The 15,413-nt window shown below is 37.6% G+C and overlaps 2 protein-coding genes across 3 annotated transcripts in view; one reads left to right on the top strand and one right to left on the bottom strand.

Annotated features, from left to right (window-relative positions):
* UBAC2 (UBA domain containing 2) overlaps nt 1-15,413 on the top strand; it is a 180,891-nt gene that overhangs the window by 89,825 nt on the left and 75,653 nt on the right. The window lies entirely within an intron of this gene.
* GPR183 (G protein-coupled receptor 183) lies at nt 2,045-15,198 on the bottom strand. 2 transcript variants are annotated; one of them, XM_032277578.1, is made up of 2 exons: nt 15,048-15,198; nt 2,045-3,685 (listed from the first exon to the last, which is right to left on the bottom strand). In XM_032277578.1, exon 2 carries the CDS (start codon nt 3,665-3,667, stop codon nt 2,582-2,584), a length of 1,086 nt encoding a protein of 361 aa, XP_032133469.1. In that variant the 5' UTR covers nt 3,668-3,685; nt 15,048-15,198; the 3' UTR covers nt 2,045-2,581. The 2 variants fall into 2 exon arrangements, with proteins under 2 accessions (XP_032133469.1, XP_032133470.1); XM_032277579.1 differs by lacking the exon at nt 15,048-15,198 and adding an exon at nt 11,858-12,158.

Here is a 15,413-nt window from a genome sequence, read left to right on the forward strand (position 1 = left end):
GATTATGCAGTCTGCTAGCCTGTAATAAAGCAGTTGAGGCTTTCAACACCTTTTCAGTGGCCACATGATTGATTTGTCTTGTTTATAGCTATCATATGGAATTGGGGTTACATTCCTGATGCTGCCTTTAATTTATCAGGATGCCTCTTCTGAACTTAGGTTTCTTTGTAAAGTATAGGTCCACTGTATGCTCAACCTGTTTCACAGGATTGTAGAAAGGAAGGTGTTATATAATGTATGGACCATTTTATGAATTATTGACCTCTTCACATATACATGATGCCATTTCTAAAACACCTGAGACTATTCTATTTGTACTGTACTCTCACTGAGTAGTCAATGCATTTACACTGATCCAAACTAAATAGCTTTAATAAAGTCAGCTTCTTTGTTCTGTAACAGAATATAACAATTATACAGCACTGCCCTGTTCTCCAAGTTGACCGCGTGGTTAGGGGAATGCCCCAGAAATAAATTTAAAGCTAACTAATAACAAGACAGTAAGAGGGTACCCACAGCCATGTACAAACTATGGCTTGGTGAGTGGCATGGGCAGCCTTTAAGGGGAGTGATTAGCTAAATTCTATTGGAGTACCAACTTTTAAGAAAACATTAGTTGGAGATAGGATTAGAGTTTACCTTTTTGGAAGTATGGTTACTGATCACTGGATGAAATCATTCATATAGATTTGTTGTATAGTGGAGGGAGGAGGCAGAATACTGAACAGATGAAAAAATGTATTCTATTGTCAGTTGTCATAGGTATTTACTCTTGTTTGCAGGATCTTAAGAATTGACTCCATTAGCCCAGAGAGAACTCTTGCCTACCTAAGACAGTGAGTTGGCTCATACATCCCAGAAAGCGTCTCTACACCAATGTAGTCACAGAACCAGGGCTCCACACAGAGGCTCTGAAATGGAGGAAGCTCTCTTTTTGGTTTTCCTTTAGTAGTCTTCACAATGGTTCCTCTTTAGAGATCCAGCTCAGATCTCTAAACCTAAGTGCTATCTTACATGAAATTTGTTGTTTTGCCCTTTCTTTTCCTTCGCTTGGGAAAGTTCAGAGGTGGAGTGAAGGAAAGGCACTAAGATTTGGACTTTCATCCATGCGGTCTCACCTGTCTGCATAAGATGTTACAAAGACCAGTACCTATCTTTGACAGTGGCTTTAAAGTCAGGTGGCTCTTTGTGAAATTAATGCAAATCTGAACATATTAGTAAATGGTATTGAGTCAACCATGAAGATTAATTTTCTTACAGAGTAAAAGTTGAGAATGAGTAAGACAGGAGCTTTAAAGAAAATATTCTCAGGATATAAAGTCCAATAAAAATTTCAAGTATAACAGAGTAGACCTCCTTTCTGTTAAAAAAAAAAAAAAATTAAAGTATGACTCAGAATTAACATTTTTTTTCTTTGTCTGCCATTGTAAAACTTGGCATCATTCCCAGCAGAGAATACTGTATTGGGGAAGTTTTGGGGATAAAACAAATTTGAATTGGCAGACCAGTTGACTACTTGGAAAGGTCATGCTATTTATACACAGATATTCATTTAAGCAAGTATATAATATTGTAAAGAGTCCTAAGAATGCTTAATTTTGTAAGTTTGCATTTTACTCTCTATCATATTTAAGCAAGTAGCAACTATATTTTTCCCTGCTCCTCATGTACCCCCCTCCTCTTACTCGTTAACTCAAACCATTGAAATACAGATGCAGGGTACTAACAACTTGGGGGAAGAAAAGAGAAATGATCCCCTAGCAATCCCAAGGAAACCAATCACATATGCTTGTCTTTTATTCTCAAGATGAATTTAGCAGGTAGACCCTCCTCTCAATAGGTAACTCCATATAGTCTTTTTCATATTGCTAAGCAGAGGTCCTTAAAGACTATGCTGGCATCTCCGGGAAAAGCTCAGTGCTTTTATTGTCTCAGTCATCACCATCGTGATTTATAATGTTGCAACTCATATCTATCTATTGCCAGTTATCTTTTCCCTGGAACTCCCACTGATAGTTGACAGTGAGCATTGAGGGACAGACTCATCATAACTTTGCAGCTTCCTGCTGTTTATTCCAAAAGAGTTATTTAACAAAGTTTTATGACTCAGAACAAAACAAAACAAAAAACTGGTGTTATTGAGGGAATTAAATCTAACATTGAGAGAAATATTGATTTAAGAAATATGTTACAAAAAAAGTATGTTACAGTATTAACATCTGGCAATATATAATCTATTCAGTCCTTTTTCTTTTGCCATTTGTTGGCAAGAAATATTAATAATTAATTTTTTATTAAAAAAACTTTTTACATTGAGAATTATGCAGATAACCTCCTTTTGGTATATTATTTCATTTACAAATAAAAATGAAGTATTTATTTTCATTTTTATTTTGCTTTATGTTGTTTGCTTTATGTTGTTCTCTTGAGCTTACTTCTGAGTTGGAGATGGGAAAAGTGCCCAATGAAAGAAATACGAAGAATCCTAATTTAAAGCCAAACAATTAATTTGGTTTATAACAAAAGTCCGGCAAAGTTTGTTGTACAGTTTACTTCTCCATAAACCAAAATTTAATCCATTTCACTTTCCATTTGAAGACTTGGAATGTATCATCATCTGCGTTTCTGTCATTTCACGGGAGTTTTCTTCAGGAGCCGACTTCACAGCACTAGAAATCGATACACTGACTTGCCGTTTCAGCATCCTCATAACCTTTCTCTTATACCCTTTACATGCAAAGAAATAGATAAAAGGGTCCATGCAGCAATTGAAGTTCATCAGGCATACTGTAAAGTGCAGAGAAATCTGGAACGAATGTCTTTGGCTACACTCCAGGAAACTAGAGAAATGAAGCTTCTTAATCATATGTTGAATAATTGCAACATGGTAAGGTGTGAAACAGAGAACAAACACAACAATAATAAGAATAATTGTGTTGAGAGCCTTTTTGTTTACACCAGATTTCTCAGTGAGTGGGTTTTGTTTGGCAGTTTTAAAGAGTTTGCAGCAGATCTGAGAATAGCAGATGAGAATGATTATAAGTGGAAGTACATATCCTATGAAACATGCCCCAAGCAGAATCCAAGGAAGAGATTTTGTTTCTTCAAAGTTTGGATACTCCATGCATGTAATCCTTTCAGTTTCCTGCTTTGACATAGGATTGATGAGGAGTGGGAGCGTCTGAGCAAATACTAGAATCCAAACAAATATGCACACGCCTTTTGCATGTTCAATCCTCTTTATCTTATTGTAACGTAGAGGGTGTACCACAGCAATGAAACGGTCAATACTCAGGCAAGTCATAAAGTTCACACCTGCATATGTGTTGATGTAAAACACTAGCGCAGTTATCCTACATAAGGCATCTCCAATTCTCCAGTCAAAGCCCATGGCATAATAGGCTATTCGTGTAGGCAAAGCAGTGGTAAAAAGTATATCAGAAATCACCAGGTTTGTTGAATAGAGGGTGGTGGAGTTGATTTTTTTTCTGTTTTGAACAATGACGACCAAGGCTAGTAAGTTTCCCACAAGCCCAATGATGAAGACAAGACTGTAATGCAGAGGCATTACTATCCTGGCCGTGCTGTGATGTGCATAGAGGTCACAGTCATTTCCCTGAGGAGTTGTAGAGAGCGTAGTGAAATTGTTAGCCATTTGTATATCCATTGGTGGTGGTCAAGGTGTCTAGAAAAAGCCAAGAAGGGTCATTTAAGTAAAAGTGTATATATTCAGTTTGATTACTCATTAGTTTAAAAAATTTTTAATAATGTATCAAAGCAATCCAAACTATCTTTTATATAAGTTTTAAATTTTCATGACTTGAAATTTTTAAAAATCTGTGATACATAATATGGTTACATATATGATAACAGAGAACAGAATAAAATTTATGCTTTTACTCTCACAGTTTGCTGACTTTGTCAAAGCTCTGGCAAAGGAAACAGAACCATATAAATAGGGCAAATGCATTTTTGTGACAGAAGGGAATGCACTAACTTTTTAGGCAGAAATTCCCCGTCCCTTTTCTGAATCATTGGTTAAGTAAAGCACACCACATTTCAGACAGGCGTTAAACTTTGCTTTTAAATTGAATTTCAGTTGGACCTTTTTTTTTTTTTAACCAAATGCATATCACTGCCAGGAAATGAAATCAGTCACCACATTTATGTAGTGAAATATGAACTTACCACAGTGATCTGATTTGTGTTAACCTAAAAGTCTGAGAAATAAGCTTAGTCTATGTTAGGAACTGAAAGTTAAGATTTTCTTTTTAAAAAGAAGAAGAAGAAGAAGACCACAACAAACATGATTAAAATGACAGAAAAAAAAAAAAAAAGAAGAAGAAAGATAAAATGAGAGAGAAAAAGACTTCAGTTACTTCAAGGGGAAATTATTCAATTTTAAAATTCTATCAATCTGCAAGTACTCCGTGGATGAATGCAATCTACACTTCTACATTTGACAGTAGCAAGCATCACACATTGTATTTTGTTTCCTGCTTTATTCACTGAACATCTTCATGTCAGTGCAATCTACATCTTTGTCATATGTGTAGATTTTATATAAACATTTGATAGATATTCTACAGTCTTCCAGTATATTGATGCATAATTTGCTTAGCTACTCCCTTGATAAACTTTTGGATTCTTTCCAGTTCTTTTCTTGTTATAAATAATGTTAAGACAGAAATTTCAAGTCCTAAATTGAAAAACGGAAAACTCCTGCAATAAAGCTCCATAGATGAGAGTAAACTTAAGAGCAGAGCATTAAATCCTGTGTAATTATTTTTAGAAGGAAAATAATTCCTCTAAAAGAACTGTGTGTACATAAATCTCATCTGGAAGTCACTAAAATTAAGAGGCACTTTCAATGTATCTAGTGATGTTGCTACTCTATGTTTAAGGAAAGAGACTATCCCTACCCTGATCAGAAACTGTCTGCAAATCTGCTTCTCTCCCTGTGTATTAAATGAATTGGATCTCAGCTAACTTCATTCTAACAACCTTAAAACTGTGATGTTCATAGACACTTGAGGGTTATCAGAGGATTGTGGTCATGCTGTGTTAGAAGTATGCATTCTGTACAGTGTTGATAGGTTAATCATTATAACTTAAATGGAAATGTAACCTAAAGCAAAAGAGAGCAAAAATGGAAATAAACATTTTATTATCCAATGGGGAAAAAAGCAAAGAATGAGGAAGTGGAAAACACAAGAGAGTAGGGATGTGTCATAACAAACTTAAATGGGTTGAGCTTGCCTTTTACAGGTCAGAGACTATCAGTTTAGATTTTAAAGAAATCCAGCTGTATGCTGCTTAGAAGAGATTATAGCTCAAAATGATTGAGAAAGGTTGAAAATAAAGGCAAGGGAAAATACATGCCAGGCAAACCCCAACCAATAAAAAGGTAGAATGGCAATATTAACTTCAGAGAAAATAGAATTAAAGGCAAATTCAATATTAATAGGAATACAGAGTGTCGCTACAGAGGTTAAAAAGAATAGTCTATAAAGAACATAAAAATAATCATGAAATTTGCATATAACAGCAAAATTTGACAGAATTTAAAGGAGAAATTGGCAAATCCACAACCATAATGGGAGATCTTAACACATTTCTATTATAATGTGTTAGATAAAAAAAGAGATTAAAGACTAAGGAGATTTACTCAACATGATTTAAAGCTAACAGAACTTGTACTGAAGACACATGAGCATATCTGCAAATTCGGCCATGTGCTAGGTCACCAGAAGACTCAAACCTTTCAGAAAATAATTATTTTCTGATCACATTGCTTGACTACAGTGCAGCTAAATTATCAACCAATGATAAAAAGATAAAGGATAAGTTTGGAAATGAAAACAACTCATGAGTTAAAGAAGAAATCACAATGGAAATTTTGTGTCAATGCATAATTTGCTTAGCTTCTCCCTTGATAAATTTTTGGATTCTTTCCAATTCTTTTCTTGTTATAAATAATGTTAAGACAGAAATTTCAAGTCCTAAATTGAAAAATGGAAAACACCTATAATAAAGCTTCCTAGATGAGAGTAAACTTTGATAAAAGGAAGAGCAGAGCAGTAAATTCTGTGTTCTTCTAAAGAACTCATGGGTTAAAGAAGAAATCACAAAGGAAATTTTAAAATGCTTTGAACTAAATGACAGAAGTACTACCTGTGAAAACTGTGGGATGCAGATAAGGCAATCTGAGGTAGATATAAACCCTTGAATGCATTTATTTAAAAAAGAAAAGATTTAAAATAGATATGTTAAATATACAGTTGAAGAAGCAAGAAAAGAACGATTTGCCCAAAGCAAGTAGAAGAAAATAATTGAGATAATTGCAAAAATTAATGAAATAGAAAACAAAAGATAAATATCAATTTTATATTTTGCACAGGAAAAAAAATTGGAGTGGTTCTTAGACAATCATAGGGATTGCATTGTGAAATAAAAGTAGGAAAAGCCTTTTCCATTTAGTTGGGAAAGGCTTCGTGTAAGAAGCAGCTTTTCAGGAGCTAAGACTAGACACAGGAGAGGTGAAAATTCCAGGCAAAGCTTTCAGCTTTGGAATAGGCAACGAGAACTAAGTTCGGTGAAAAATGTTTTCTTCCAAAAATCTGAATGTATATTTTTGAGTATTTCTAAGCAGATTCATGGGAAATGACTTTAAAATACATGGCAGAAAAAAAAATACTACTGTAGAGTCTGCGAATCCTCCATATGAATAATTATTACTGTAGAAATTAGGAAAGTGACACTCAGGTAAGACTCAGAGAATAAGGTGCCATTGCTTGCCAGTTTGTATACAAATGCGTGTTTGACTGCATCACCAAATGAGATGCAGCATCTAGTAGAGCCAGAGATTGCAGAAGTTTCAGAACAAAGTTCAAAAATGTTTAACATAGTTTGCAAACAGTTCAAATATCCTTCATTAGGGGATTAAATATTTTATGGCATAGCCATGCAGTGGAATACAGTGCAGCTACTGAAAATGGCAACAAAGATGCCTGTTTCTTGACTGGGAATTATGTTAAGTGACGAAAGCAGATTGTATATACAACACACTTTTTTGGGGGGTGGGGAAGCAAATACACACAAACACACACACACACGGATGTCTGCATAATTTTGTATGAGTAATTTTGGGGCTTTACCCATATATTCTAGATTTTTAACACTGAACATTTCATTCAAAATGTTCATTTCTGTTCAGTTTATTGACTGAACTGAATAAATAGGTAAAAAAATTTAATCAATGGAAAAACTTTTAGTTCAGCTCTTCTTGCAAAAACCTTGTTATCTGACATGCTGTTCAAAGTTTGCCCTTCAGTGTTCCTTTTTCAGATTTCTGCATTAACTTACTAGGTGCCTACCTTTGCATTGTGTCATCATAAAGAAACCTCGTAACAGCCCTGTGAGCTGAGCATTGCTACCCTTACCTACTTCCCAGGTGATGAAACTGGGGGTCCGAGGGGGTTAAAGGCCATGCCGGATCTTTCTCTCTGATGACCTGGCTTCAGGTTTCCTCCTCTTTTCAGTCCTTTGCACTGGCAGCAGTTTCATGCTGCCTTTAAAGACCTGTGAGCTTGTTGTTTGAAAGTGGTCTAGGCTCTAGGGGCCATCCTCACCTGTGATCACAACATATGCACAACATGGCCCAGCTGCTCTAGAGCAAAGAGACAACTCCTTCTAAGGGCAGGGGGTGCCCACTTCCAGGAGAGGTGCCTTCCCAAGTGGGAAGCCACTCGTGGCCATACATCATTGAGTCTCAAGGGGTAGCCTGTTGAGGGTCCTTACTGACCACCATTGTGCTGGAGGTGGCCAAAGGCATTTGCAGAATGTGAACATGTAAGTGGGATTGCTTGGAAATGATCTTAGGTAAAGGAAAATGCATGCTTTGGACATTTGGCTGTTTGGTAACCTCTTGGAGGATGATTCCATTAGGTAGCTCTGATATGTTAATACTCTAATAAAGTTAATACTTTAGTTCTTGCTTATATTTATCCTGTCATTAATGTAGTAGTTTCAGCCAATTTTATGATTTCCAAATTGAGAGGGAAATCCTTTCATATGCATGACTGTTGTTATCGCATTCTTATATCAGCCAGTCCCAATTTATTATAATCTTCCTCAGAGATATCACTTTTTATCTTCCTTTCATCATCTTAAGGATTCCCTTCTAAAACTTGAATTAAGTCCTTTCTTTTATTCAGCAGAAAAATGACTTTTAGTGCCTCCATGTGCTAGATCCTGGCAATACAGAAATGGTACCTTTTTGTATTAGAGGGTCTAGAACTCAAAGGTGAATTTACAGCATTGAGCATGTGCTGTTATCTGAGTGAAGTGTTCCTCAGGAGTCTTTCACATGCATAGCAGTATGTACATAGCAATATTCTGCTCACTTCTTGCATTACAGTGTACCAGTGTCAATATTTGGATAGTAACATTATCTTTTAATCATTTTCAGGTAGAAAAATTATTTATTCTTAAATATATTTTAAGTATTTTACATTGTAATTATTATTAGGCAGCAGCTTCTGACACGTTATTTAAGATATGTATATATACAATGAGGTACACCAGAAAGTATTATCATTTATCATATTGCCTACAGAAAAGCCCAAAGAAATGTTTGTTCTAAGTCTTTTTTTCTTTAGAACACTAATATCAGAATTATAGCTTCCTCATAATGCTTTCTATTGAAAGGTGCACGTGGCCCCTCAGCTGTCCTTTGTGCTGCATACACTGAGGGACAGGAGTTGGGACGGAGCCTTTCCCTGGAGGGGATGGAGCCTTTCCCTTGAGGGCACAGGTCATGACGGGCCATAGGAAGCCTGGATCCTTATTCAGGTTTCATTTGTGGAACTGGGCTCTGGCAGCCTTCAGGGCTCCTCTGGCTCCTGCTGGAAGCCACCTGAAGCTGTCTATGCCATTCTCTTATTTTTTATTGCTAAACAAAGGAGACAATCCGTTTTGCCTCTGTCATGCAGTATTTGGTCTTTTTAACTTCACTGTTATCCTAACGTGTGTAAAACAGTAAGTTTCTTCCTTAGCAAAATATCTTCCAAAGTATTTTTACTTAGGCTTCGGGAAGTGAGCCTGTGTGTGTTTTTCTCTAGAATTTATTTCATTGCTAATAGAGTTGCTAACACTTCTTGAGATATTATCATCTCATATTTGCATAACCGGACATGTTGACATGAACTGATAGGTTCTTTCTAGCCACAAAAGGAAAAAAAAAAAGCCCCCCCTGCCCAAAACTCATTTATTTAGCATCTAAGAAAATTGTCTAAGCTCTAATGTAGTTTGCACTCTGGAAATGTTTACCCTAGATACCAACTTGAAGGGCTTTGTGATTTTTCACAGAGGACATGTACCTTCTGTGATCCTAATTTACTTGCTCAAGTAATTAAAGTGTTTTCTCAGCCTTTAATTTGGACAGAAACAGAACAAAACCTATACCATATTCAGGGATTTAGTTGGTGCTAAAATAATAGCTTTTGCTTTTTGCTGAAATGTCACCTTTGCCCCCTAATAGTCATTTATTTTAATAATCATCAACACCTTGAATGAAAAGGGGCTAACTTAGGAATTCTGTTTAAATGTAGCCACTAGCAATTACTAGAATGGGTCAAGTTGTGCTGAGATGAGCATCAATTGGAGGTGACTTCTCTGTAGGTCAAATCTGCTCTAAGCCCAGCTTATACAGAGAGGTGACCTGAATCAAAGTGCCCACAGTGGATGTACCAAAGAGGAACTTCCAGAAGCTCACTTTCGAAAACAGCCAGGGGAGCCACCCAGGTGGGGCCACACAGATACTAAATGTGTATGTATGTATATTGTTAAATGATGAGTGCTGTTTGAACTGATTCTTTCTCTGATACACTGTCCTTTGGCCACTTTGAGGAAAGGTTAAGACTGAGGAAACATTTCTGGAGCAGGGAGAAATAAAATCATTAGAAAAGAAGGGGAAGGTGAAAGCTCAGGGTTAATTGAAATTACAAGGATATGGTTCTACCGAGGAAATAAAGACAAGCACAGACGTATCAGGACGGCAGGCGCTGGGGCTGTTTCAGCTCCCTTGAGAATAAACCTGCTCCAGGGAAGAAAGAACTAATTCATTACTTCCTCCTCTGGTTACCTGGTTTTATAAGTATTTGGCAATTATTAGAAAATGCCTCCTTATTCAAACAGGGACATCTAAATTTGGCCCAGTGTCACACATACTGGGTCCTAGCATTCACCTAGTGATTTTCCTCACCTCCTTTTTAGTTGACTAAACAGCTGTCATCTGAGGTATTGTGGTGCCATTTGCCTGTAAAATGGACAGTGGGAAACGTGCATTCCTGGTGTGCAAGAGGAGCTTGTGCTGCTGTGGAGCTGTGACCAGCACAGTCACAGCCCTCGGTGCTTCACTGGTAGCCAGGTAGTCCACTCTATTAATAATACACTGCTAACCAACTACCACAGTAGTCAGTACATGCCTCTGTGGCCTGGTTAACTCTTTGTACACTGTAAGGTGACTTTTTCCCAGCCAACTTTGATTCCTAAATTGATAGCTGTGTCTGTGTCCATGATTCATTGTTTGGAAGGAGATTGTTGTCCAAGATTCATTGTTTGAGATCGATATTCCCTATATCCTTTTAAAAAATCACGCATACCAGAGTGATGATAATCAGCATAGAATTGACTGTGGTCTCTCTGTTTGGGGACCTCCCCTGCCCCCTGGGGGACTTGCTTTCTGGCTTAATGGAGCATGGCTAGCTGAGGGGCTTAGTCGGGGCAGCCTTACTGAGGAGCTCTATGACCGGCCTGCCAACTCCATTGCATAGCCTAGATCAGACCAGCTCCCAATAGGTCTGCAACAGGCCATTCACAGGACCAAGTACAGAGAACTTCTTCAAGACAGAAAAAGACAGAGAAACTTCTTCAAGACAGAAAAAGTATTTAGCAGTCTGCCATTTCCTCTTTGTGCTTTATATGTGTCCTGAACCCAGCGGGCAGGCAGTGAAGACCCACTTCAGCTTCCTAGACGCATTCCTTGGAAATGATGGAATGGTGCATGAGCATGGGAATTCTTTCATTGAACACCCACTTGCACATTTGGGGTTTCACATATTCCAGTTATTTTTCGTTCACCTTTCACTGGTCACTTATTCCCTGTGTGGCTTTTGGCAGCTTTAATATTGAAAAGTATGGAAGTTATTGAAGATGAAGATGACATATTTTTAGAGAACTAAGAAACTAAGAATCCCACCACAATACTCATTTTAGTATTGAAAGTATAAGAAAGTATAAGAAAGATATTCTTTTAGTGTAAGAAATTTTAGCGTAAGAAAGATATTCTGTGTTTCTATCTGGCATGATTTGTAGGATCCAACATGTGGGAAAACTAACTGCATAATATAAAACGGCTCTTTATAATGAAGCTCTATGTCTTTATAATATTTCTTCTCTGAGTCCTGAATGTTTCTGGAAATAATGTGTACCTTTTCTCTTTCAAGTTCAAGGATTTTCGATCTCGTTTTTGTCTCTATTATTGCATGGAAATTAGAGAGGAACTGGGTAAACCAAATTCCAGGTCAACTCAGTCATTCGCTCAGGGATCTTACTGGGGTGCCCATGGCTCAGGGGTCATGAAGGCGTCCAGGACTCCATGTTCTCCCTCACCTGCTGCCTCTGGTCAGTGAGCAGTCCCTGTGCCTCAGCCTGTGCTCTGCCGCACATCCGTGTCTGTCTGCTTGTGTGCCATTCCCGCCGTTCTGCCCGCAGCCACTGCAGCAGCTTCCCACCAGGCTCTCAAACGAGGCCCATCCAACCCCAGGCAAACCACAGGCTCTGTGTCATGACTCACAAGTTCCTTCATGATCTGAGGCTCCATTCCTTCTTCAATGGGGTTGCTGGCCGGCTTCCCTCTGATCATGCCCTGGTTCCAGCCCTACAAAATCACTTGTAACCTTTGGGTGTTCCGTGTTCCCTAACAACTCTGCCCAGTGACACCCTTCCCTCTGTCTGATGTCCCCCAGCCCCTGTTCTGTATCCTCAGCTTCTATTTTCCTTCGAGGCCTAGTTCCAAGTGTCCCACGTGCTTTCCTGTTCTCCATCTTCTGAAAGGCAGTGTGGGTGTATTTGTGAAGGCACTGTGCTCTGTCATAGTGTCTGTATCATTGATTTTCTTCCCTGCCTCCCATGTACCTGTGAAGTACTCTGAGTGGGGACCCTGTGGTGTTAATTTCTTGTATCTCTAGGTGGTACGTAATTGATATTCAATAAATATCCCTTAGTTAAAGAATAGCAACATTCTAGCTTTCTTAGTCCTCAAAGAAAGGTTCTTTATTACACTATTTGATGAATAATAATCACAAAAATTGCTAAGCACAGATTGTGTTCCAGCTACTGCCCTGGGCCCTCTAATTAATGTGTTTCCTCATTGAATCCTCTCAGAACTTTCACAAGTCCATTTACAGATGGTGAAATGGAGGCACCAGGGCACTTTAGTGACTAAAGACCTAGCTGTTAAGTGTCAGGATTCAGAACCAGGCAGTTTGGCTTAAGAAGTCGCATTCAGTACAGTACATTTTATCTCTAGCTCCTATTTCCAACATGATCTGATATTATGGGTAGAGAACAAGTAAAATAGGAAGGCATCTCAAAACTTTAACGTACGCTAACTCATGCTATCTGAGCAAGAGAGACTAGGAGAGCTGTAGGAAGGGAAGGGAATGGGGGCAGGGGAGAAGAGATGTTGATTCAAATGAAGGAGTTTATTAATTTATGTGTAGCATATTTTAAAGTAAGTAAAGGTTTTATAAATGGATTTAGATTTTACTATTTTAAAAATATTTAATAATAAAACAATTAGACTGAAATTTCAATTGAAAAATAGATGGTGAATACCTAGAAGAGACTTTTATGCTGTTAATTGAATTTTTAAACTACTTTTCAGATATTTGCAGAGATTTAACAAAATATTTGTATTCTTCTCTTTGGGCTTCCAAAACACCACAGGAATCTGTGTTACTTTCACAGCTTTCAGAGGATTCTCGCATGTGTTATCTCATTTATATGATACCCAGACTTCTTGGGAAGGTGATCAACTCCCCAGACCGGAGGATATCACGCATCCTCCACACAGGCCACGTTCCAGGGCTGCCTCCCAACTCTAACAGGCCTTAACCATAGCAGAGAAAAAGTATCCCTGTAAATGCCTTTATTAGGTGGGAAGCTCCTTTAAATGTAAGCTTCTTAAGGATGATGACTTGATCTCATCCAACATTTTATCCTATAGAATGCTACAGAACCAACCTACAGTATCTAGTAAATATCTATAGAATAAGTAAATAAATATAGTCATAGCAACGTGAGTTAATATTTATTCCATTAAGTGACTGGTCATGGTACTAATAATCTCTAGGAAGCCAGATAAAGGTAATTTATGCAAGAGATCATCACCATTGTCACTGACATGATACATAAACATGTGAGTGAATACTTTGTGGAGCAGCGTATTCTTTGCAGTTTTAGTCCAAAAAGTACAGTGAACCCCTAGAGAGAAAACATGCTAAAATACAAGAAATGTGAAGTCCCACCAGTAAGCACAGTTAGATGTGTGATCATCCATAGACAAAGGGCCTTTATTTATTTATTTAGACAGAGTCTCACTGTGTTGCCCAGGCTGGAGTGCAGTGGTGCAATCTCGGCTAACTGCAATCTCCATCTCCCAGGTTCAAGAGATTCTTCTGCCTCAGCCTCTCGAGTAGCTGGGATTATAGGCGAGTGCCATCATGCCTGGCTAATTTTTATATTTTTAGTAGAGATGGGGTTTCACCATGTTTGGCAGGCTGGTCTCGAACTCCTGACCTCAGGTGATTCTCCCGCCTCAGCCCAAAGTGCTGGAATTACAGGCGTGAGCCACTGCGCCCGGCCAGATTCAGGGTCTTTATGTAAAATATCTATAACATATCTGTTGGATTCACCCTCTGGTACATTAGTGGCCAGAGAAATGGGAGAGGAATGATAAGAGACAGTTTTTTAACACTTATAATGAGAGGCAATATTGGTAGGACTTGGCAATTATAATACTCCCCATTTTATAGGTAAAGCAGCTGAAGCCAGAGATATCAGGTAACTTGTATGAGGACTACCCAGCTTGTAAATGACATTTGAGCCTGATTTCAGAGCCCTTGTTCTTACTACACTACATTGTACTCAGAGTGACACTAAAAAAACCAACATACTAAACCCCCCCAATACACACACACAAATACACACATGCACAACCCTCACCACCCTTTAAAGGAAGTCTCTTCACAGCTTCTATTTTGCCAAGAGTTTCTGTGTGTACCAACATTCCCAACCTGGACATAAATATTGCCAAATCACTGCACAAAATTCATTGTGATTTCTTCCCCAGGCACATGGAAGTTCTAGAAAAGATATGTTTAGTCTTATTTGCAGACTTTTTTTTTTCACTTATCTAATTAGTAGGACTTAGCATTTAAAAAGCAAAGATTGGTACTCTTTGGTGGTGGGAGAATAAATTGGTAAAATGTTTTTGTAAACTAAAAAGTACCGTTTTATATCTAAAGCTTTAGAAAACATACTCTTTTTCCTAGGAATTCTACCACTGAGATTCTATCCTGAGAAATATCTAATAATTCCTGTAGTGTAGGAATACTCTATATTAAAATAACTTTGTTCCTTTTCCTTCATATTAAGTTACCCTAAAATATTGGCATTATTTGCATATTTTTGCTTGATATTGTTTTTTGTCATTGTGAGTTTACACAGAAGTACACAAAGTAATCTCTATTTTTTAACAAAGATATTGCTGGTGGGACCTATCACTTTCACTCAGCTTTATAAGAACTAACTAGACCTACCAGTCAGCAGAGACTGTAAACTTATCAGTATAACATTTGTTAGAAGTGATGATAGCTTGTTCTTAAATAGATTCTTTTCCTTTTTACCTTTTACCTTAAAATTAGGCTTTTCAAGTTTTTCTTTAAAAAATTTGTTGAAAGAGCAAAAGATCTAGTACTTACGTATCAGTGACTCGTTTTGGTCTCTGTACAGTCGCTGTCAGTACTTGTCCAAACTGAAGTAAGTTAACCGTGGCATGTTGTTTTAAGAGTGGCTAGGCAGACATCCTTTTATGGTGGTGACTTTTTTTTCTGTCACCCTGTGACTGAGCATGTAATGAGCAGTTAGCCTCGTGTAAGTGTGTGCACTTTTTTTAAATGGGAAGTGAAATTTTTATAGTGATAAAAAAAAATGACTATCCAAAAGCCCCTTGGAATTTATGAATTGTTGATATATGTGGAACTTTATAAATTTTTCTGTAAAGGTTTAAGTATCAAAAATTGTTTGAAAGAGACTGAAACAATAAACCTTAACCCTAAAAATGGACC

Source organism: Sapajus apella, unplaced genomic scaffold, assembly GCF_009761245.1.
Source record: "Sapajus apella isolate SASKATOON/1434 unplaced genomic scaffold, GSC_monkey_1.0 scaffold9, whole genome shotgun sequence".
In the NCBI taxonomy this organism is placed as follows: Eukaryota; Metazoa; Chordata; class Mammalia; order Primates; family Cebidae; genus Sapajus; species Sapajus apella.

Excerpts from the sequence above, each read along its gene's own strand:
- GPR183 (XM_032277578.1), bottom strand. The coding sequence starts at position 3,667 with ATGGATATACAAATGGCTAACAATTTCACTACGCTCTCTACAACTCCT.